This window comes from Arachis hypogaea, chromosome 18 (genome assembly GCF_003086295.3).
Source record: "Arachis hypogaea cultivar Tifrunner chromosome 18, arahy.Tifrunner.gnm2.J5K5, whole genome shotgun sequence".
Lineage (NCBI taxonomy): Eukaryota > Viridiplantae > Streptophyta > Magnoliopsida > Fabales > Fabaceae > Arachis > Arachis hypogaea.
In genome coordinates this window covers 123,736,751-123,761,484 of record NC_092053.1, presented here as the reverse complement: position 1 = coordinate 123,761,484, position 24,734 = coordinate 123,736,751, and the positions used below count along the sequence as shown (strand labels likewise).

Here is a 24,734-nt window from a genome sequence, read left to right as displayed (position 1 = left end):
TATGGGTATGAGTATGTTTTGTTTAGCGTTGAAATTTGAAAGTTTTAAATCGCACGTTTAATTTTTTTTCTAAGTTTTACTTTTTCGTTTGGCTATTTAACTATCTTTTTTCATTCTAAATGCAAATGTGATCTGTAGTCTCATTCATGTTTATAAAGCTAATAATTCTAGCCTCTGTATTTATTTGTTGTCGTTAGATCATTAGTTAAAGAAATTTATTTCTTATATATCAATTCTGTCCTTCATTGTTTATATAATGAATTTTATTGTTTTTTCTTTCTATAATATTTTTTTTTCTAATGTTCTCTCATGTATATAATTTTTTATGGAGTTTTTATTATTTCTTATATGAGTTTTTTCTGTTTTTGTTATTTCTTTTTGTATAGAACTCTTTTGTGTTTTGTATTATAATTCGATTAATCCAAATAGAAAAATTAAATTAAATAAAAAATTATCACAAAAATAATATTAAAATCACAAATAGTAAAAAATTATAACTAAAAGAATACTAAAAAGTATTGAGAATATGAGAGTATTATAAAAAAAATTAGAGTTTATTTAAATATATAAAATAAAATAATAAGATAATATATAATAATTATTTAAATTTATATTTTTTCAGTAATTTTTTATTTAAAATAATTTTAAATAATATAATTTAAATAACATTTAATTTATTATAATTTATTTTAAATTTTTAATATAAAAATTGTCAAACATAAATTATGTTAATATTAACTTATTTACAAATTCTTATTTACAAATTTTAATCTAAACACATACTATTTTTTTTTTTTTTTTTTTTACCATATTCTCAACAGACCGCACAATAATATAAGTACATTTTAGAGGATGAAAATAAAGTAGAAGAAAGATCCACTGGATGAGTTGGGATGCTTTATTCCAATCAAAGCCTATTAGGGTGTCTAGGAATAAGAGATTTGGAAGCCTTTAGCTTGGCTATGCTATGAAAAGAGCAATGGAGACTCTTTATCAAAAGAACACTCTTTTTACTAAATGTTAGTGATAAAAGTGTTCTAATACTTATTTTAAATGTATGTGATATGAAAAATTTAAGTAATATTTGATAATTATTAATTTATATTTTTAAGTCTTAGAATTTTAAATTTGATTTTATGTATTTTTTATTTATGTTTGTAAATTTAGGATTTTTTTTTTTATTTTAACTTAATAAGAAGTTATAAATATCTTATAAACTATTATAAACTATTATAGTGATTGTAGAATAATTAAAAATATAAAAAAAAAAAAATTCTTTTTTAGTTTCGTGATAAAATCTTGCGTGGAAGAGTGAGGCTCAGTAAATCTCTTTCTTTTTGTATTGATGAATTATATAGAAGATTGAGTGATTTTTTTCTATTTAATTTTTAATATATAGTGTGGACAAGTTAAGTTGAATGAGACTTTAGTTTGAGTGAGTCTCGTTTTTGTTGTATCAAAAAATTGGATAAAAAGTAGAGCAATTTTTTTTATTCAGTTTCAATTTATCCTTTTATATTCTATTTCAATTTTAACTTATCTTTTTTGTTCAATGTCAATCATTATTTTTTTGTTTATCTCTTACTTTCATATTATCTAATATCAGATTTTAAGTATTAGATTAATTTTTATTAATCTATATTTATTCTTCTTATGCCTATAAAAAAAAATTACTGCATATTCACTGTTGTTGTTTCATATCTTTTTGTTCTTATGTTCTTTGCTTACCTCTTATAATTTTTATATTTGAATTTGAACCAAAAAAAGATATGTGTTAAAGCAATGGTTTTCTTGTCATTTTGTGCAAGTATGGTGTTCTTTTGCTTTTTTATCATTATCGGCTAGTCTTAGTCTTCTTTTGAATTTAAAACACAAAAAAAAAAAAAAAAACACGCACACACATAAAACAAATAAAGAAATTGTATTTTTTATATTTGTCTTTTTTGTATACTATTCTTTCAACTATAAAATTTAAGGACGAATTTTTTTTGAAGAGATGGAAAAATTCAGAGGCAAAATTTTGCTTGGATAATGGGGATCGCCCAAAGATTAAAAAAAAAAAAAAAAGCTTAGTAGTTCTATTTTAAAAAGAAAAAAAATAGTTGAGTTGGTTAAGGTTTTACACTCTCATTTCCTTTTAACCATATTTGACACATCACTTTTGTCATTCACTATTTTTTTTTCCTTTTTTTGGTTTTTGGCCAAAGTTGAGAAATTATAAAATTTACCTCCCTCACCTAAACTAATAACTCTACGTCAATCATCAAAAAAAAAAAAAAAAAAATAACTCTATCACACAATTACTTCATTTTTTTTACTTTGAACACACTTAAGTCCAATATCATTGTAATAATTAAAAGACAGTATCATTGTAATAATTTGTGCTCACACAACCTAAACAAAACCAATTAGAAAACATTATACAGAAAGCAATTGAAATCCCTGGAAAAAAAAAAAAGGAATCACTACAGATTCAGAAGAAGAATTAGGTATATTCATTTATTTAATTTAGTAATATCTTATATTTTATTGGTTTTTAATTTAATTTTTTGTATTAAAAAATTAAAATATTCAATAAATATTAGTATTATTGTACTCGTGTAAACTGATAAATAATTTGTAAGTTACAATTTTTGAAATTTTAATCTTTCAAGCGAAATTTTAAATAATTATGAGCTTATTTGGGTGAGTTTAAAATTTTTTTTTGAATTATTTTTTTTAAAAGATCTTATAAAAATGTAAAAGTAATTTTATGTTAGGATATCTCATGTAAAATAATTTTTTTATTTATCAATTATATTTGGACATAATAATGTAAAAGTATTTTTTTTATTTATTATATAAAATATCTTTTTTAAGAAAAAAAGATCTTAAAAAAAAATATAAATTGTAGTTTTTTAAAAAAGATGTTTTTTCTAGTATTTATATTTTTACTACTAGAAATTTATCAAACACGCTAAAAAATAAAAAAGATATTTTTTTAATAAAAAATATTTTTTTATCAATTTAATAGCGCCCAAACAACCACTATATCATTCCAATATCATTTTTGAGAAATTAAATATGTTATCATTTTTATTTGTATAATTATTTATTTATTATCATATTAGTAATAAACTTAAAAATATTCATATTTATAAATTTATTTAATATAAATATTATTATATAATTTTTATATTAAAATTTTTGGCTCCTGAAAAATTTCTTTCAAATTCTGCCAGTAAAGAGAATGATATGTACTTCAATTGACATGTACTTCAATATTTGTGATACGAATAGTTCATGTATTATTTAATAGGTATTAGTTTATATTTTTAAGTATTAGAATGTTAAATTTAATTTTATGTATTTTTCATGTTGTTTGTTTAGTTATTAGATTGGACTATATATTCGCGGATTAAATTTTTTTTTTTATTTTAACCTAATAAAAAGTTATAAATATCTTATAGGCTATTGTAATTGTTATAGAGTTATTAGGGATGTGAAAACTCCTGTTTGATTTCGTAATGATATTATGGTATGGACATGTGAGATTGAATGAAACTTTCTTGTTATATTGAAAAATTGGGTAAAAGGTTAAGTGATTCCTTTCAATTAAATTTTCAAATTATAGGTAGACAAATTAGATTTAATGTGTCCCTTTTTTGTTGCATCAAACAATTAGATAAAAAGTTAAATAATTCATTTTGTATTCAATTTTAATCTATCTCTTTCGTTTTTTTTTCAATTTCAATTTTTATCTTTTTGTTTATCTATTACTTTCATATCAGATTTTAAATATTAGATTAATTTTTATTAGTCTATGTTTATTCTTATTATGCCTACCTAAAAAAAATTACTGCATTTTTACTATTTTTGTGTCATATCCTTCCGTTTTTGTGTTATTCGCTTACATCTTTCAAATTTTATATTTTAATTTGAACAAAAAAAAAAAAAAGAAGTCTAAGTGTTACGAGTGAGCACGGGTCGATTTAGTTTGGGTTCAAGGTGAAATTAGAACTGAACCGATCAAAATGTAATTGGTTCGGTTTGGTTCGAATTTCTATTTTTTTGTGCATGTATTCGAACCAAACCAAACCGATTAAGAACGGATTGGTTTGGTTCGGATAATTGGGTACCCGATAACTTTAAAATTCATAAAAAAACCAAATTTTTATCTTAAAAATTCAACAAGTACAATAAACATGTAACATTAATATAAATAATCTAAACATGTTAAACACCAAATACATTAAAAACTAAACTCATTAAAATCCAAACATATTAATAGTGAATAATCTCACTAAAAGTCATATATATATTTTTATTTTTTTATTTAATTAATATATGATTGGATTCACCGATATCCGAACCAATTATTAACAAAGGCTATTGGTTTGATTCGGATTGGACCCGATTACCCGTTGGTTCCAGAACCAATTTAATTGGTTCAGTTCGGGTTCGGACAGGTAATCGAGTACTCGCTACCTGTGCTCACCCCTACTAAGTGTCAAAATATTGGTTTTGTTATTATCATTTTATGCAAGTCTAGTGTTCGCTTTCTTGTCATTACCTGTAAATTTTAGTGTTCTTTTGAATTAAAAAAAAATTATGATTTTTGTAATTATTTTTTTATATATTATTTTTTTAACTACAAAATTTGAGAATAAATCTTTTTTCAAAGAAGAGAAGAATGATAAGTACTGTAAATGTTCATGACATAAAGAGTCCAAATATTATTTAGTAGTTATTAGTTATATTTTTAATATTAGAATGTTAAATTTAATTTTATATATTTTAATTTTGTTTATTTAGTTATTAGATTGGACTTTATGTTTGTGGGTTTAGGATTTTCTTTATTTTATGACTTATTTTAGTGAACTTCTAAGAGTATTTTTTTTCGAGTTATTGACGAGCGAATTTTCTGTTGGTAAAGAATTTTACAAATAAATTTCCGTTGCTAGTATAGTTTCTAAACCAACAAAAAATCCTTTTGTACAAAAATTTGGTTATCACAAGTAACAAACCCCTAATAATATTGATAACCGAAGTATTTAAACCTCGGGTCGTCTCTCAAGAAATTGCAGGGAGGTGTATTTATTATTGGTTATGGAAGATTATCTTTTTGGGGTTTTTGAATAATGAACAGGAAAAGTAAATTGCAAAAATTAAAGTAATAACTAATAAAGCTCTTAACAAGGTGTGAGAACTGGAAATCCTATCCTAGTTATCCTTATTAATTGTGATGAGAATTGTTCATTACTCCCACTTAGTTAACCCTTACTAAATAAAGGAAAGTCAAGTGGACTAATTAATTTGATTCCTCAAGTCCTAGTCAACTCCCAAGGAAAGACTAGCTTTAGAGGAATCCAAATCAATCAGCAAATTCCAATTTTCAATCAACAGCTGAGTTTGATAACTCAAGTGTCACCAATTACTCAACCAAAGTAAAAGGAGAAAAGTCTAAATTAAATTGGAAGCATCAATAACATGAATTTGAAGAAAGCAATCTTAAATCTGAAATACTTCAATGTGTATTAAATAAGAAAATCAAATTAAACATAGGAATCCATAAACCAATTTGGCAACATAAGTAATTAACAAGAGAAATAGATAAACCAAAGTACTAGAATAAATAAAATTAGAAGAGAACATAAATTAAAGGAACATTAAACCTGGAATTGAGAAGAAACAATCGTAAAACTAAGAGAAATCCTAAATCCTAAAACCTAAGAGAGAGGAGAGAGCCTCTCTCTCTACAAAACTACATCTCAAACCTAAAATTGTGATTATAAATGTTGTCTTAATGAATTGATTGATTGCCCCACTTTATAGCCTCTAATATGTGTTGAAAACTGGGTCAAAAATAGCCCAGAAATCTCCCCCAGCAATTTCTGATACGTCCAGCACGCAGCAAAGTCACGCATAAGCGTCGTCCACGGGTGAGCGTGGATTGGATTTTTGCTAGGTCACGCGTGCGCGTGATCCATGCGTGTGCGTCACCTATCTTCGAAGTAACTATTGCAAATTATATATCGTTGTGAAGCCCCGAATGTTAGATTTCCAACGCAACTAAAACCGCCTCATTTGGACCTCTGTAGCTCAAGTTATGGTCGAATTAGTATGAAGAGGTCAGGCTAGACAGCTTTAGCAATTCCTTCAATTTCTTGTATTCCTTCCACTTTTGCATGCTTCCTTTCCATCCTCTAAGCCATTCCTACCCTATAAACCCTGAAAACACTTAACACATATATCAAGGCATCGAATGGTAATAAGAGAGGATTAATAATTAGCAATTTTTAAGGCCAAAGAAGCATGTTTTCAATCATAGCACAAAATTAGGAAGGAAAATATAAAACCATGCAATTAGTATGAATAAGTGTGCAAAGACTTGATAAAAACCACTCAATTGAGAACAAGATAAACCATAAAATAGTGGTTTATCAACCTCCCCACACTTAAACATTAGCATGTCCTCATGCTAAGTTCAAGAGAAGCTATAAAGGAGTGAAGAGGAATGGTAAAATTTATGAAATGCAACCTATCTATATGAATGCAACTAAATGCAAAAATGCTTCTACTTACTTGGTTAAAAGTAAACAAATCTTTTAAGAACAAATATGAATTGGCTTTCACTAATTCAAATTATAAAAATGAAGTACAAATACACTTACAAGAAGAAAATAGCCCATGAAAGCCGGGAACAAGGAATCGAGCATCGAACCCTTACTGGAAGTGTATACACTCTAATCGCTCAGGTGTTTGAGGTTCGATTCTCTCAATTCTTTACTAATATTGCTTTCTAAGGCTTGCTCTTCTTCTACCAATCAACAAAAATTTAATGCACAAATACACAAATCAAGAGGTCTTTTAAGGGTTGTAATGGGGTTAGGGTCAAGGTAGGATTGTATTTGGTCAAGTGGACCAAAATCTGAATACTTAATTAACCTAAACTTCTCACCTAACTTAAGACAATTCATGTAATTACAATGCAAAATCTAACTGGCCATTAACTATGTTTACCACATATTCATGCATCCCAACTTTAGTACAACTCATATGCATTGCTACCAACATTTACTTTGGGGCATTTTGTCCCCTTTTTGTTATTTGCTCTTTTTCTTTTCTTTTCTTTTCTCTCTTTTTTTTTTTATATTTTTTCTTTCTTTTACTTTTCTCAAGGCATATGATTAAGGTATTGAATGCACGCATGAACATATTCTCAACATTCTTTCACATTTTCAGAAAATTCTAACATACTCAATTCTCAAACCAAATGTTTCCAAACCCAATTTCTCCACACTTAAATCATAAGCACTCTCACTAGTCTAAGCTAACCAAGGATTCAAATAAAGGACATTATTATTTTTCGTTTAGAGTTAATGATGTGCTAAAGTAAAGAATAAAAGGGGTAAAATAGGCTCAAATTGGTTTGCAAAGGATAATGAAAGGTTAGGGCCATATGGGTATGTAAGCTTAGTGAAACAAGGCCTCAATCACATAAGTACATGCATACATTAAACAATGGAAATATAGAATCAAGCAAGATATAGATCACAATTTTATAGAGAATAACACACACCAAAAATAAAATATTGGTTGGTGAAATGCAACCAATCAAATAGGCTCAAAATCTCACTGGTTTTGTGTGTTCGAGCTCTAAACCATGTTCCAAAATAAAATTTCTTCAAACAAGTTTAAGGAAAAATTTTATTCAAATTAGTGTAATACTCTAAAAAGTTTCTTGAAAAAGTAAATATTACTTCAATCAAGTAGTTGGTAAAATATGCACAAAATGTAACAAACATGCAATCAAACATGCAAATGCAACAATGAACAAACAAAGAAAATGAAACATTGGTGTTGAGAAGGAAATAACTAATCCACGGAAGTCGGTATCGACCTCCCCACACTTAAAGATTGCACCGTCCTCGATGCATGCTAAGATATGCAAGTGGACGGTTGCTCCAACTGACGCTTGTAGATGGAGGCGCCTTAGTTGGAGGTCTCTTGGTTCCTCTCCTTGCTAGTGTCTTGTCAGAGGCTCTTTCTGCACCCTTCCTGGTGGCCATCCTAAAAAGGGAGAAGAAAAAGGGACATGGATTCAAAGGGATAGAGCAAGGAAGAGGGCAGTACGAGTGATAATCATGCCAAGGTAAAGAAGAATGTCGTTAACACATGGTCGCGACTCCATGCAATTAGGACATCAATGGAAATATAGCATGATAAATTGAGGTAATTAAATGCAAGATGTTTATTGGCATGCTGGCAAAGGCATGAGTAGCATAGATCAAGCATTAAAAGCCAAAATATATTATCACTCGTAACAAACTAGTAATAATGTTTGTATTGACAATTATATTTAATTAATAAAATATTAGAATGGTTTTGTGAAAAACAGGCAGTAGTGTAGAAGAATAGAACAGTTAAGAATTTGCAGTGCCATACGGGCTTTTCACAAACACTTGGTATGCATGTAAAATATGTTAGGAAAAGTATTAAAGTTGAACATGCAAATAACCCAAAAATAATTATTGATAATTGTCAAACAACTCCTTAATAATCCACAAGCAATTATAGAAGAAAATAATCACCCAATTAGATTTCTAACACCAAGTAAAATAATACAAAAAATAAATAAATAAAAAGAAGAGAAGAAAAGAAAATAGAAAGAACGAACCTTGAGAAGAAGGTGATAAGGAGATATAATGGAGAATGTGAGGTGAAGAAAATATGATGAAATGGGAAAGAAGAAGAAAAGAATAAAGAAGAAAGAAGAAGGAGAAAAAAATGTAGAATAAAGAAGAAGGAAGAGAAAAAAGGAAGAAAGAAGAAAGAAATTAGGATTGGAAAAGAAAAGATAAGAAAAGTGGCGGCGCAGGGATCTGGTGGTGTTGCGCGAATGACGCGTACGCGTGCTCCACGCGGACGCGTTGATCGCGCAAATGGGAGGCGACGCGTAAGCGTCGGTCACGCGTACGCGTGACCGTGCTTGTGCTACTTGCGCGAAGGCAGCCTTGCGCACGCACAACTCTCTGTTTGTTTCGGGATGTGTGCCAAAATAACATACGACGCGTGCGCGTCATTGATGCGTACGCGTGAGTGGTCAGAATCTGAAAATGACGCGCACGCGTCAGGGACGCGTACGCATGAATAACTTTGTGCCATGGGCACAGTTCCCGCGCCAGGCCAGCACAACTTTCTGCCTGACAACTCTTTACGTCGATTTTTCTAGGTCACGCGTGCGCGTCATTGACGCGTACGCGTGAAGTGCCAAATGTTCAAAATGACGCAAACGCGTCAGGGACGCGTGCGCGTGGTGATGCTTGTGCGATTGGCACACTTTCTGCATTGCTCCCACGCAACTCTCTGCCACTTGTTTTTTTTTTTTATGCAGAATGCAGATGCAAATGCAGACTATATGCATGAACACTAAGAAAAATAGAATAAAATAAAACTAAGAATAAAATAAAGTAAAATAAAACTGAGACTGAAAAAGAACGATCATACCATGGTGGGTTGTCTCGCACCTAGCACTTTTAGTTATTGTCCTTAAGTTGGATATTGGATGAGCTCCTTGTTATGGTGGCTTGTGCTTGAACTCATCCAGGAATTCTCACCAATATTTGCAATTCTAATATCCTCCGAGATCCCATACTAGTTGCATAAATCCTCAAGCAAGTTAAAGCAAGTGACAAGGCCCCAAGAGTGTTGATTGCCAGAATGAATTCCGGGGTCCCAAACCTTGCTTTTGCACCCGTCTTCTTGTTGATCATCATTTTTCCAATTGGGTGGTGAACAGTCAGAATTCTCACGGAGACATCCAAACAATTTTCTAGACCCATTCAATTGAGAATTATACCAACCCTTATACTTCAATTTGGAGCATGCAACCATATTGAACCTTGCATGACAACTCTTACCATTAACTATCTCCCTCTTACTCTTATAGCCACAAAGAGCTCTAAGTTGCCCATCCGTCTCAAGCAAAGCATATTCAAGTGGGCTAATTAAGCTTAGAGATGAAAGATTTACCCACTTGAATGAAGGAATGGACGTTGATGGCTTTGGGGGAGAGATCTCCAACAACCTTGGCAAGGTGATTTCCAGCTCCATTCTCTTGAGCTCTTCCTTGACAACTTCCACCTCCTTGTAAGCTTCTTCAATTTCAACCTCTTCCTCTTGGTAGCTTTCTTCCAATTCGATCTCTTCTTCATTGTTCACCAAGGGCATGGGAGGTTGTGCTTCTTCTTCTTTAATCTCCATGTCAAGTCCAATGGGAAAGGATTCAAATGTAGATAAGAATTCATCAATGATTGAATCCATCTCTTGATCATTCCCTTCAAAGTCTTCAATCATAATATGCCTTGGAGGTTGTACACCCTCCTCAACATCAAATTCAAATTCCTTAGAAGGGGGTTCTATGACTTGGCTTTCCCATAGACGTTCCGCATCTCCTAAGTCTTCAACCAATTCTTCTTCTTCGATAATTCCGATTTCCTCCACTTGTTCCAATACAAAGTCATGCTCTTTACTGTCCACCGGAGTTTCTAGTGTCTCCTTCATGCTACGTTCTTCATTAGATTCTCCACATAAAGCCATGGGGGTTCCTTGAGTGTCCGAACGTCGGGAAGCTAATTGATTTATCGCTTGTTCCAGTTGATAAAGGGTTGCATGAAATTGATCTACTGTTTCCTTGAGGCGAGCCTGTGATTCTTGGGTTGATGGATATGGACATGGTGCATATGGAAGTGTTGGTTCTTGGGGGTAATTGGATTGGAATTGGGGTGGATAAGGGTTAGGGTCATATGGAGGTGAATGGTTGTAGGTGGCTTGTGAGTATGACGGTTCAAAGCTATGTTGAGGAGGTGGTTCATTGGCATATGATGGGGTTTGTTGGTAACTACAAGGGGGTCCACCATATTCATCATCTTGGTACACTCCCTGGAATGGCTCTTGACCATAGTAGTTTGGTGGAGGTTGGTTGTCACGAAAGAGTCCACCATAACTATTGTCTTGGTATGCATCACAGAATGGTTGTTGGTTATCGCGCATTGGAGGGGGTTGTTGCCAAGAGGGTTGATCAAATCCTTGTGACTCCTCCCATATTTGATTCTTTCAACCTTGATGCCTGTTCTCATTATAGCTTCCATTCCTTACAACAACATTGGAACCAAACTTGAAACCAGAGGGGTGAGAATTCATAGTAGCTAAAGAAAATAAAAACTAATAAAAATTAATGAAAATAAACTCCTAAAACTAGAAACACTAACAAAGAAACGAAAAAGCAAATATTTACAATAACCAATAATAAGGCACACGTTTGCAATTCCCCAGCAACGGCGCCATTTTGACGAGCGGATTTTCTGTCGGTAAAGAATTTCACAAATAAATTCCCGTTGCTAGTATAGTTTCTAAACCAACAAAAAATCCTTTCGTACAAAAATTTGGTTATCACAAGTAACAAACCCCTAATAATATTGATAACCGAAGTATTTAAACCTCGGGTCGTCTCTCAAGAAATTGCAGGGAGGTGTATTTATTATTGGTTATGGAAGATGGGGTTTTTGAATAATGAACAGGAAAAGTAAATTGCAAAAATTAAAGTAATAACTAATAAAGCTCTTAGCAAGGTGTGAAAACTGGAAATCCTATCCTAGTTATCCTTATTAATTGTGATGAGAATTGTTCATTACTCCCACTTAGTTAACCCTTACTAAATAAAGGAAAGTCAAGTGGACTAATTAATTTGATTCCTCAAGTCCTAGTCAACTCCCAAGGAAAGACTAGCTTTAGAGGAATCCAAATCAATCAGCAAATTCCAATTTTCAATCAACAGCTGAGTTTGATGACTCAAGTGTCACCAATTACTCAACCAAAGTAAAAGGAGAAAAGTCTAAATTAAATTGGAAGCATCAATAACATGAATTTGAAGAAAGCAATCTTAAATCTGAAATACTTCAATGTGTATTAAATAAGAAAATCAAATTAAACATAGGAATCCATAAACCAATTTGGCAACATAAGTAATTAACAAGAGAAATAGATAAACCAAAGTACTAGAATAAATAAAAGTAGAAGAGAACATAAATTAAAGGAACATTAAATCTGGATTTGAGAAGGAAGAATCCTAAAACTAAGAGAAATCCTAAATCCTAAAACCTAAGAGAGAGGAGAGAGCCTCTCTCTCTACAAAACTACATCTCAAACCTAAAATTGTGAATTATGAATGTTGTCTTAATGAATTGATTGATTTCCCCACTTTATAGCCTCTAATCTGTGTTTTCTGGGACGAAAACTGGGTCAAAAATAGCTCAGAAATTGCCCCCAACAATTTCTGATACGTTCAGCACGCGGCAAAGTCACGCGTGAGCGTGGATTGGATTTTTGCCAGGTCACGCGTGCGCGTGATCCACATGTACGCGTCGCCTATCTTTGGGGAAGCTATGTCAAATTATATATCGTTGCGAAGCCCCGAATGTTAACTTTTCAACGCAACTGAAACTGCCTCATTTGGACCTCTGTAGCTCAGGTTATGGTCGAATTAGTACGAAGAGGTCAGGCTGGACAGCTTTAGCAATTCTTTCAATTTCTTGTATTCATTCCACTTTTGCATGCTTCCTTTCCATTCTCTAAGCCATTCCTGCCCTATAAACCCTGAAAACACTTAACACACATATCAAAGCATCGAATGGTAATAAGAGAGGATTAATAATTAGCAATTTTTAAGGCCAAAGAAGCATGTTTTCAATCATAGCACAAAATTAGGAAGAAAATGTAAAACCATGCAATTAGTATGAATAAGTGTGCAAAGAGTTGATAAAAACTACTTAATTGAGCACAAGATAAACCATAAAATAGTGGTTTATCAGCCTCCTCACACTTAAACATTAGCATGTTCTCATGCTAAGCTCAAGAGAAGCTATAAAGGAGTGAAGAGGAATGGTAAAACTTATGAAATGTAACCTATCTATATGAATGCAACTAAATGAAAAAATGCTTCTACTTACTTGGTTAAAAGTAAACAAATCTTTTAAGAAATATGAACTGGCTTTCACTAATTCAAATTATAAAAATGAAGTACAAATACACTTGGAAGAAGAAAATAGCCCATGAAAGCCAGGAACAAGGAATCGAGTATCGAACCCTTACTGGAAGTGTATACACTCTAATCGCTCAGGTGTTTGAGGTTCGATTCTCTCAATTCTCTACTAATCTTGCTTTCTAAGGCTTGCTCTTTATTTATTTATTATGTGAAATAAAAAAATATTTTTAAAAAATTATGTAAATTTTAATTTTTTAAAAAGTATATTTTTTTAGTACTTTTACTTTTACTATTAAAAATTTACCAAATACGCTAAAAAATAAAAAATAATTGTTTTTATTGAAAAAATATATTTTTTGATTAACTTAGTGTTAGTTTGGATTGGCTTTTTGAGAGAAAAAAATATTTTTTTAAATGAAATACTTTTATTCAATTTGAAACCTATTTGGATATGTCTTTTAAAAAAAATAATTTTATTAAAAAATATTTATTTTTTCTAAAAACTAACAATACCTTACTTTTAAAAAAAATAAAAACAAAAGATATTTTTAATACTTAAAAAATATTTTTTAAAAATTTGTCCGAATATAAAATAACTTTTGTCTGTTAAAAAATTATCTTTTTTAAAAAGATGAAAAAAAGTACTTTTTTAAAAGACAATTTAAATTTGTCCTTAATGATATCCAAATAAACACTTAACCTAATAAGAAGTTATAAAGACCTCATAAATTATTATAACTGTGAAAATTTTCTTTTTAATTTTGTGATAAAATCATAGTATGAAAAATTTGGTGTTACATTTTCATTAAAAAGAAAAATTTGGAATCGCATCTTTTATGGCCTATACTATTTTCATTTTCAATCAATAAAAATTATATTCAGATAAGAAAAATAAAATCTTTGAAATAAAATCTTCCTATAAAAAAATAATATTACCTTTTCATTAAAAAAAAAAAGCCTTTTTCCTTTTCTTGTTTTATGTCTTGATTTTAAAAGAAAGCTAAAAAGAAAAAATTGAGAGCATGTTTGTGTTAAAAGATGTAGTGTTTTGGTGTCACTAAATGGTTAAAAAATAAATTTTTTAATAAGAAAAAGATATTTTTTTAAAATTTTTTTAGTGAATTTAGTAAAATTTTAATAGTAAAAATAAAAATATTTTAAAAATTTAAAAAATATTTTTTTAATAGTTACAATAAAAGTTTTTTATTTTAAAAAATATTTTTACATAATAAATAAATAATTATTTTTATATTATTATATTCAAATATGATTACTAAATAAAAAATATTTTTGTCACCGAAAAAAAATATTTTTATATAAAATATTTAAATATAAAATTATTTTTATTTTTAAAAAATAAAAAATTTTTGTAAAAACTTGCCCAAATAAGTTCGTAGAAATTTTTAACGCGAGAGATAAACATCACCAATATATATATATATATATATATATATATGACATAGTGGCCAAAGCAAAGCCAAAATGGCTAAAGATTAATGTTCTGAAAATTGGTTCGGATCGACCGATCGAACCGGTTGAACCGTAAACCGGACACAAGAACGATTCGGGCATACAACAAAATCGCAAAATCTAAAAATCGAAATTGAACCGGTGAACCGATCGGTCGAACCGAATCGTGATCTGGCCAGTTTTTTGGTTGAGCAGCAAAACGTTGCCGTTTCAGTCTCTGGAACCCTAAATTAATAACCAATTCCCTAATTGCCTTCTCCTCGAGCTTCAGAACTCAGAAGCGATGTGAACTGAGAATTGAGAACGCCTCCGGCCTCTCTGACTCTCACACGGGTTCTCATCGTCATCGAGCTCGTCGTCCGGTCGTCCATCACATTCGTCGAGCCACTGCGTCGAGCCACCGCCGTCAATCCTTCGAACAACCACCTAATCGCGCAGCAGCCGTTGTGGTAGTTGACCAGTCACCTCCGTCGCACAGCAGCCGTCGCTGTCTCCCACTCTCCCTATTGCATGTTCTGTTGAAGCCTTGAAGGTGCCTTCGAGCTTCTAGAGTTTCAGGTAATTTTTTTTAGTTATGATTGTTTGATTGAATAACTGTTGCTTGTCTCTGTCTCCTGATGAGTTTGATTAAGTAGTTCTTTGATTTTGTGAAGCTCTATGAACTGAACTCACTGAAGTGTGACATGATGAACTCTGAAACTGTGAACTCTGTCTCCCTATTTTATTTTTCTTTGAACTGTGTAGTGTGAAACTGTGAAGTGTGAACTGATTCAACTGATCCTGCTAAACTGAACTGTGAACTTTGGTTAATAATTGTTGTTTACTGATTACTGAACTGGTTTTGCTTTGTTTTCTGAACTGGATTTTCTTGTTTGTTGAGTAATTGTGAATAATTTTTAATAATTTTGGATGTTGTTTGTTGTGAACTTGAGAGTTGAGATTATTGGGTTGGATTGCTGGTAGTGTTTAGATATGGATGAGAGAGACAACGGTGATCCAACCAAGCAGAAGTGAGGAGAACATGTGTCTGAGGAACTGGAAAGCAGCCAGAATGCAGAGTCCGTTGTAGGACAGCAAGTGCAATTGGGAGCGGATGAGAACTTTGGAGGGTATACGTTAGCAAGAAGGAAAGGGCTATCTTAGGCTTAGAGCAAGGTCTGAGAGGTATAAAAGATTGCAACATTTTATCAATAACTTGCATTTGCATGTTCTGGGAAAATGAAGAAAAGAAAGAAAAAGGATTATTCTTTGAACTATGGCAGGACTCCAAGGGAATGAGAAGGTTAAGGATTTTAACATGGTTTTTGGCTTCCACTTCAGCTCTAATATCCTTCTCAAGCTTTTGCAGTGATAACACCAAACGTACCAAATGGCACTGGTTCAAAAGAGGGTGGAAAGGTAAAAGAAACCTATGCATTGTAGCTGCAAACACCATTCTTGGTGAATTAATATACTCCAAAGGCACCTTGTGACTCAAGAAACATGAATCATATTCGAAGTTAGTCAAAAAAGGAGATAATTTGAGTCAAATAGATGGAAGTTAATAATAAAGCACCTTTGTTTTAAAGTTTACATTAGGCTATAATTATATTTTCATGTGTTTATTTATATTTTATTTAACTCCGCCTATGTTACACTTGCGGTACATAGCCGGTCCCAAGCCCGGATAAAGGAGGAGGGTTGTGTTAGGTCTTCGGCAACCAACATAAAAATATAGCCGAACCCCCATGATATGAATCAAAGGCATTATTGCGCTAAAGCTAGGTCGTTTCCCTGAAGCAACGCGCCGTATGGCTCGAATACGGTGTCAAAGCAAGAGCCGCTGCATCGGTGCCCGGATGTAGTGTTAAATGAGCAAGGGTTCTCGCGTTTTCATGAACGGACGAGGGTAAATAAGCTAGTTCACAAAGTAAAAGGTAAAAGTCAAAGCGACAGAAGGTTGAGATTTGGGAAATGGAACATAGGCACTCTAACAGGAAAGTCCATGGAGGTGGTGGACACCATGACAAGGAGGAAGATTAACATTATGTGCCTACAAGAAACGAAATGGATTGGTGCAAAGGCTAGGGAGTTGGATACTTCTGGTTTCAAACTTTGGTATACAGGAAATGTGAAGAATAGGAATGTGGTTGGAATAATTGTGGATAAGCAGTGGAAGAAGGACGTAGTGGATGTCAAGAGGGTGGGAGATCGGATCATCTCTATCAAACTTGTGGTGGAGGGAGGTGCTTTCCATGTGATTAGCGCCTATGCACCGCAAGTGGGTTCGGACGAACAACACAAGATAAGGTTTTGGGAGGATCTAGAGAGTTTGGTTCAAGGCATACCTTTGGGAGATAAGATTTTCTTAGGAGGAGATTTAAATGGCCATGTTGGGAGAGAAGTGACTGGATATGGGAGTATTCACGGAGGCCATGGTTTCGGGGTGATCAATGCCGAGGGTAAAACTATTTTGAACTTTTCCTCAACCTTTGATCTTCTCATCGCAAATACATGTTTTAAAAAGAGAGACGAACATCTTATAACCTATAAGAGTGGCATGACAAGCTCTCAAATTGACTTCTTGTTGAGGAGAGTCGACCGGAAATTTTGCATTAACTGTAAAATTATCCCGGGAGAGAGTTTGACAACACAACATAGGGTGCTCGTCATGAATTTTCGTGTTGAGCAAAAGTTGAGAAAAAGACATCATACGAAGAACCCAAGGACGAGGTGGTGGCGGATGAAAGGTGAGGAACAAAGAAGCTTCCTAAGACGGGTAGGAGAAGAGGCAAAGTGGGATGGGAATGGAAGCGCGGAAGAGATGTGGAGGGAGATGGCAGAAGTTATTAGAAGAACAGGAAAAGAAAGTTTTGGTGAATCTAAAGGAATAGGACCAAGAGACAAGGAGTCCTAGTGGTGGAATGCGAGTATAGAAGAAAAGATAAAGATAAAAAGGAAATGCTTTAAAGAGTGGTCTTTATGCCGCAATGCAGATAATTGGGAAAAATATAAGGCGGCTAAGAAAGAGACAAAAGTGGCTGTAAGTGAAGCAAGAACAAGAGCATATGAGGGTCTCTACCAGTCTTTGGGCACGAAAGAAGGAGAAAAAGGTATATATAGAATCGCAAAGAGCCGGGAAAGAAGAACGAGAGATTTGGATCAGGTTAAGTGCATAAAGGATAATGATGGAGAGGTATTGGCTCAAGAGGAGAAGATTAATGAAAGGTGGAAGAGCTACTTCTACGAGTTATTTAATGAGGGACAGAAGATTCTTCCGAGCCTTGGTCGATTATGCACAAGAGAAGAAGATCAAAACTTTGACTACTATCGAAGGATTCGAGACTTCGAGGTAAAAGAGGCTCTAAAGCAGATGAAAAATGGCAGAGCAGTAGGACCTGATAATATCCCGATTGAGGTTTGTAAGGGTCTTGGAGAAAAAGGCATCAACTGGTTAACCATGCTTTTTAATGAGATTTTAAGGTCAAAGAAGATGCCTGATGAGTGGAGAAAGAGCACCTTGGTACCTATCTACAAGAATAAGAGGGATATACAAAGTTGTGAAAACTATAGAGGGATTAAGCTTATGAGTCATACTATGAAGTTATGGGAAAGGGTGATAGAACGGAGGTTGAGAAAAGAGACACAAGTGACAGAGAACCAATTTGGATTTATGCCAGGCAGATCTACCACTGAAGTGATATACCTATTAAGAAGGATGATGGAGAGGTATCGTAGTAATAAAAGGGATCTACATATGGTGTTTATTGATTTGGAAAACACGTATGATAGGGTACCAAGGGAGGTCTTATGGAAGGTTTTAGATAAGAGGAAAGTAAGTATCGCATATATTCGGGTAACTAAAGACATGTATGATGGGGCCACAACTAGTGTGAAGACTCAAGGTGGTGTGACAGAGGAATTCCCTATTGGTATAGGATTACACCAGGGATCATCCTTAAGTCCATACCTTTTCACATTAGTCTTGGAAGTACTCACAGAGCACATCCAAGAGCCTGTGCCATGGTGCATGCTTTTTGCCGATGATATCGTCCTTATGGGAGAGTCAAGAGAAGACCTAAATAAGAAGTTGGAGTTATGGAGAGAAGCTCTAGAAGTGTATGGTCTGCGTATAAGCCGTAGCAAGACGAAATATATGGAATGTAAGTTCCGTTTGAGAAGGAAAAATCCCAATATAGAGGTGAGGATTGGAGAAAACATCCTATGAAAAGTTAAAAGTTTTAAGTATCCTGGGTGCATCATACAGGATAATGGATAGATTGAACAGGATGTAAATCATAGGATCCAAGCAGGTTGGTCAAAATGACGGAGTGCATATGGTTTTATATGTGACAAAAAAGTGCCCTTAAAACTTAAAGGTAAATTCTATCGCACCGCTATAAGACCGGCTATGCTGTATGGTACGGAGTGTTGGGCGGCTAAAGGGGAGGACGAACATAAGCTGAGTGTGGCAGAGATGAAGATGTTGAGATGGATGAGTGGTCATACGTGATTGGATAAAATAAGGAATGAAGATATAAGGGAGAGAGTTGAAGTAGCACCCATTGTGGAAAAGATGGTTGAATCGCGTCTCAGGTGGTTTGAACATGTGAGAAGAAGACCGATAGAACATCCAATCAGGAGAGTGGATGAGATGGAAGATGGACAAAGGGCGAAAGGCAGAGGAAGACCTAAGAAGACCATCCATGAGGTGGTCAAACGAGATCTACATGTAAACGGTCTCTCTGTAGACATGATACATGACAGAGCACAATGACGTCGTTTGATTCATGTAGCCGACTCCACTTAGTGGGACAAGGCTTTGTTGTTGTTGTTGTTTATTTATATTTTATTTATTATTTTGTTATAAAACGGTTTTTCAGTTCAACCACAGTCGAACCGATTGAACCTATAAACCAGTAAATTAGTAGCTAGAGCAGTTCGATGGCCGGTTCGATTTTCAGAACCTTGCTAAAGATAACTCTCCAATAAAATTTTAACTCGTGAGTCGTGACAACTTTGGAGAGCAAAAATCAGCAACTTTGACTGTGTAAAGAATGGGGAATCAAACATTGACCACACTTAACTATCATAAATTATGCTACTATATATATATAACTATGACTATAGTATTTCAAAAAACATTACCAAAATAAATAAAATATAACTTCAATTTTAACCTCATATATAAATTATATTATAGTATTTCAAAAAATATTACCAAAATAAATAAAATATAACTTTAATTTTAACCACTTATATAATTATTATATCTACGGTAACATAGTCAAATCCACCATATATATATATATATATATATATATATGAACACCAAATTAATTACTAACATATAAAATATCTCACCGTTAGAGTATGTTTTTCAGTTTTTGTAATCTTATCGTCCATTGAGGGCCCACACAAACACGTTATCATTTATCAAGGACCATCCATCTCGAAACACAAATAACATAGGCTAATGCAAAATCTTTATCATTAATTTCCACATGAATTTTTCTCATACTCTAAAAGCATTATAGGAGATTTTGACTATAAAAATAAAATTTAAAACCTGTAATTAGTTCAATGCATTTAAATTCATTAACTGTCAGTATTACATAAAAGCACTCATATCCTTAACCTTAAGGCAATGATTCGAAAAAATCATTTTAGACTAACAGCGTAAGAAACATCCATATGCAACAATTTATACTATAAATCATGTGATATTTTCTCATCTCTCGAAGCCAACATACAAAGAGATAAAACATAAAACGGATACATAATATAGGTAAGACATCACAATAGCAAATATCCGCTGAAGTATCAAAGTGTATCGAGTCATACAGAGATCCTATATAGCATGAGAAGGCGCAAAGTTAAGGGATCATGGCCCCTATAGTTTTTTCATTAGAATTAGGAATGATCTTGTTCCATCTGATTCAGATTGAATCGACCTTCATTATTTTTATGCACTTCCACTTTAAACTTCTCTTCCTTTTCTCCCCGCTTCACTTTCAGCAGCAAATTAAACTTTGCCAAATCATCAATGACCTGTACAAGAGACACAAACCTCAAACCTAATTGAACACAAATACAAATACAAATACATAACATAACATCTGTCTTGGGACAAATTTGTCCAATGTGCTAACCACCCAAAAGCTTGGGACTTGGGAGTAGGGACAGTGGAGAAGAAGACACACATTACTTCTCTATTTTTTGTCACTGTTCTGTCTATATTTTCAATTTCGAAACACTTACCAAACAATCTTTGAATATCTTGAGAGACTTGCATGGTTTGAGCCTTAAGACATCATTTTATTACATGGTTATACATGGTTTGTATAACCTGCACATTCTTGAGAAGTCCGTTGATGTTGAAGCATTCAAAAGGAACATTTCTTTTTTTACATATCCAAATACAGAGTAATTTATGCATGCAAATGCTTAAAAAAGTTCTTAACCTATTGCAATAGCATCAACCAAGTGTTCAAACTTAGATTCTATTTTGCCTCTTATCACAACCATTCACAAGTTAAATTGCAAGAGAACCACAAAGAAACATGCAAGAAGATTGCGAGAAATCAATGGTCGAGTGTTAGCTTTAAAGAAAGAGAACAACAAGGCAGTGAGGTACAGACCTCAGCTTTTGCATCAACCACCTCATGAAGCTGATAAGGCACTAATGAATTGGACCTCTGCTGGATGGTCTTTATAGCATGGTTTGCAGCATCTTGAACTTGAGGATCATTTGTTGGCACAGTTTGTAATCCTGGTTTGTGACCATCTGATAACAAAACTGGTCAGCAACAAACTCATGTACAAATACTTCATTTTTACTCATATGCGTACCATGTGTATTTGCATAAAATAAAGTGTGATCTCAAACCTCTTAAATCTGTTCCCCCCCAAAAAAAGAAAAAAACAAAATAAAAATGCTGTATTTATATTTGTACCATATCAAATTCAATACTACTTTTCATATTTGTGCATCATAGGCGACACGTGATAATTAGCAAACACTAGGGGGTTCATCTGTTGCACAAATTAAGGGGTTAATATACATAACTTCCTACTATAATAAGCAAGACCATCCTATTCACTCAAAAAGTCAAAATCATTGTCAAACTTTTTACTCCTTGTTAAATATAGGATAAGGACTTCTCAAATTCATATCTCTAACATCAATTGCATACCTTTATAACACTCTTTTTTTTTCAAGAATAACAAAATCAATGGCGTCATGTTCATTCTCAATACAAGAGGGTCCAAATCCTTTAAAATACAGAAATAATTATTCATTTATAATCCATGTTTCTCAAGACAAAGCCGGTTTGATAACTATGGCTGGGAGTGCCATCTAATCCAGGGCATAAAAATCAGAGACCAAATTTGAACAATGCAAAACATTCAGGAAAATGTGAGGTTAGCACTAATCATGACATTGAAAGCAATCAGTTCAGGAAAATGTCATACCTTTCTTGACACCAAGATCTGCGGCAGTAATTGATGGCGATGCACCAGCATGCTTGAACTCTTGGAGTTCTTTAAAGTTCATCCAGGGCTTCACCCATACCTTGGCTTCGTAGATCTTTTTCTCGCCGGCTTCAATAGCCTCAATAGTAAGATGATGCATAGTGCCAGCAACAACCTGCTCCTGTGCCTTCAACACCCTCCCAAACTCCAGAAGTGCATTCTTCAAAACAAAAAGCACTCAACACAAGGCAATACTTCTCATCCACATAATCAACACAACATTGTGTACAATTCAGACCATTCCTTAATCATGTAGTGAATTTCTAATTAAACACCATATATAATGCAAGCTGATTCTTGTCTTTCACAGCCCCTACTAAAAAAATTAACTATTGCTTACTATACTATAGGGGCTGAAATTTAGTAGCTACAAATACACAGACATAGATGTGGTGTTCAAAATTGGAGACAGATGCACAAAACAGTGTCCCAAGACACAATTTCTGTGTTTTCTAAAATAGATTATGCATAGCAATTAACCGGGTTATGCCACTCATTCTGGTCCACATAGGTTAAATGAGTCTAAATAGTCCCTCTAAACACATGAATCAAGTTACTCATTTTATCTCGAGTGAATCTAGTCTCTCAGGAAACTAAGTTGGTTTCGCATTTTGTATCTATAGAACTATTTTGATTCATTAAAAATTACGGGAACCAAAATGATTCTCGCTTGTCATGAATATTTACAAACATAAAAAATCATTTCTTTTGCGTAATCTCTTAAAAATAGAAACGCAAATAAAAGCAAAGGATATGAACTTAAAATAATAATACTAAAAAATAAATAAATAAACCTAACGAAGCATGGACTGCACTTAGATTCCAACACAAACTCCGGTAAAATTTTCATTACAATTAACTCATTCTCGCATTAAGAAAATATTACAACAGAAAAAGAGAGAAAATCAGAAAATGAAGGAAGAAGGAACCTGTTTCTTGTTGTGCTCGTCAACAGCGAAACGAGCAAGGGCTTCGGTGTCTAGGCTGTTCTCAGATCCTTGGGAATCGCGCAAGCCTCCGAGCGTAGCCATTGGTGCGTGATCGTACTCTGAACAGTCTCCAAAGGAAGATCGAAACGAGAAGAGAAAGAAGGAGAAGAAGACGAAGATGGTGCGAAGTGATAGGATTGAAGAAGATGAAGTTGTTCTCATTCGGCTTCTTTCCTTAATTACTACGCCAACTTTGGAATTGGAATAATAAAGAGGAACGGTTTTTTGTTTGCTTTGGAGAGTAGACTACACTAAACACTCTCTGTCTTCTTTATGGGAAGGTGGCTTTGGATTTGAGTGAATCACAAGGTCGGTGGCGTGTAAGCTTCCCGTATAGGCCACGTGGCATTCACGTTCCATACGCGTCAAGTTTCAAGAATTTTTTTTTAAAGAAAAATGCAAAAAAACATCCAAATTTATTATTAATATTTAAATATAAGATAAAGTATATTATTGTATTTTTAGATTAAAATAATTAAACTAAAATAATTAAATTAATAATTAAATAATAATTAAAAAATAAATAATAAATTATGATGACCATAGTATTTGAATTTGAATTTTTTAAATTTTGAATTTTCACTTTAGAGGGTAAAGTGTAATTTCGTACCCTTGAATGATTTCTCTCTCATATTTTTTCTTGGTCCCACCTATAAAATAAATGGTGAGAGATCTCACTTTACCCTCTAAAGTAAAATTCAAAATTTAGAGAATTCAAATCCTAATATTTCTCTTTTTTCCCATCTAAAAACATCCCCAAAAAAGGCCAAAATCCACCAAATGTGAGTAATTTTTTATATAATTAAATATCTAAAAAACATTAATTTCCGGAATACGCACAAAATGAAATCGTTTCTAAAATACGCAGGGCCAACTCTAGGCCATCGTCCGCGAAATGGAGTTGCTCATCAACTCAGCCCTGGCGTCTGCGAAATGGAGTCGACAGCAACAGGGTCCATGTCAGGTGCGGCACAGACGAAATGGTGGAGAAGCCATTTAGTGGCTGACATCCGCGAATTGGGAAAATTTGTGGCGGCGGGCACGAATTGGGTCCATGTCAGTGTCAGTACACGCGAGATAGTGCACTTCATGTGTACTGGCCACGAATTGGGATCTTAATGTGTCTATATAAACGCTGCTGGATCATCCACGGAAGAAGCCATTATCTCCACTCTCCTCCTACTCTCCAAAATTTCTCTCAACCTCACAACCTTCTTCCTCTCTAAAAATTTTTCGGGTGTTAAGATTGGATTGCTTTGTGTATGGCTTCGGCGAACATTTATGTGATTATATACCCTAATGGAGAAATTTCTCATACAGCAGAAGGTATTACATTCGTATGCGACGATCCACTATGGATAATGATTTCGCCATAGACATCGTTGCAAGATCTGAAGAATATGATTCTGATGCATACCGGAATGGTTGGAAAAAAAGAAATCACGAAGCTGACTTATAGGATGCCTGTTGCAGTGGCCAACTCGTTTGCGTATCAAAAAATGCAGATAAAATCTGATCAGCATGTGTCGATGATGTTTTCTTATCATCGCAGCATAGGAAGCATCTATTCGTTGGAGCTTTGTCTGAATCTTCAAGATATTGGTGGAAGCTCGTCTAGTTCCAATAATGTGGAGGGTGTGAGAAATCTGGGAGCAGCTGATTTTGTTCCAGGTCGGGATACCAGAAGGGCCTGTAGTCCAAGCTTCAATGCGTTTGTTACGCGGGAACAGAATGTA

At 33.3% G+C, this 24,734-nt stretch overlaps 1 protein-coding gene across 1 annotated transcript; it reads right to left on the bottom strand.

The window, feature by feature from the left end:
* Positions 1–20,048: 20,048 nt before the first annotated feature.
* On the bottom strand, positions 20,049–23,302 carry LOC112770680 (cysteine proteinase inhibitor 6). The gene is made up of 4 exons (XM_025815020.3): positions 22,939–23,302; positions 21,950–22,169; positions 21,115–21,260; positions 20,049–20,524 (listed from the first exon to the last, which is right to left on the bottom strand). Exons 1-4 carry the CDS (start codon positions 23,158–23,160, stop codon positions 20,387–20,389), a joined length of 726 nt encoding a protein of 241 aa, XP_025670805.1. The 5' UTR covers positions 23,161–23,302; the 3' UTR covers positions 20,049–20,386.
* Between the last annotated feature and the right edge of the window lie 1,432 nt (positions 23,303–24,734).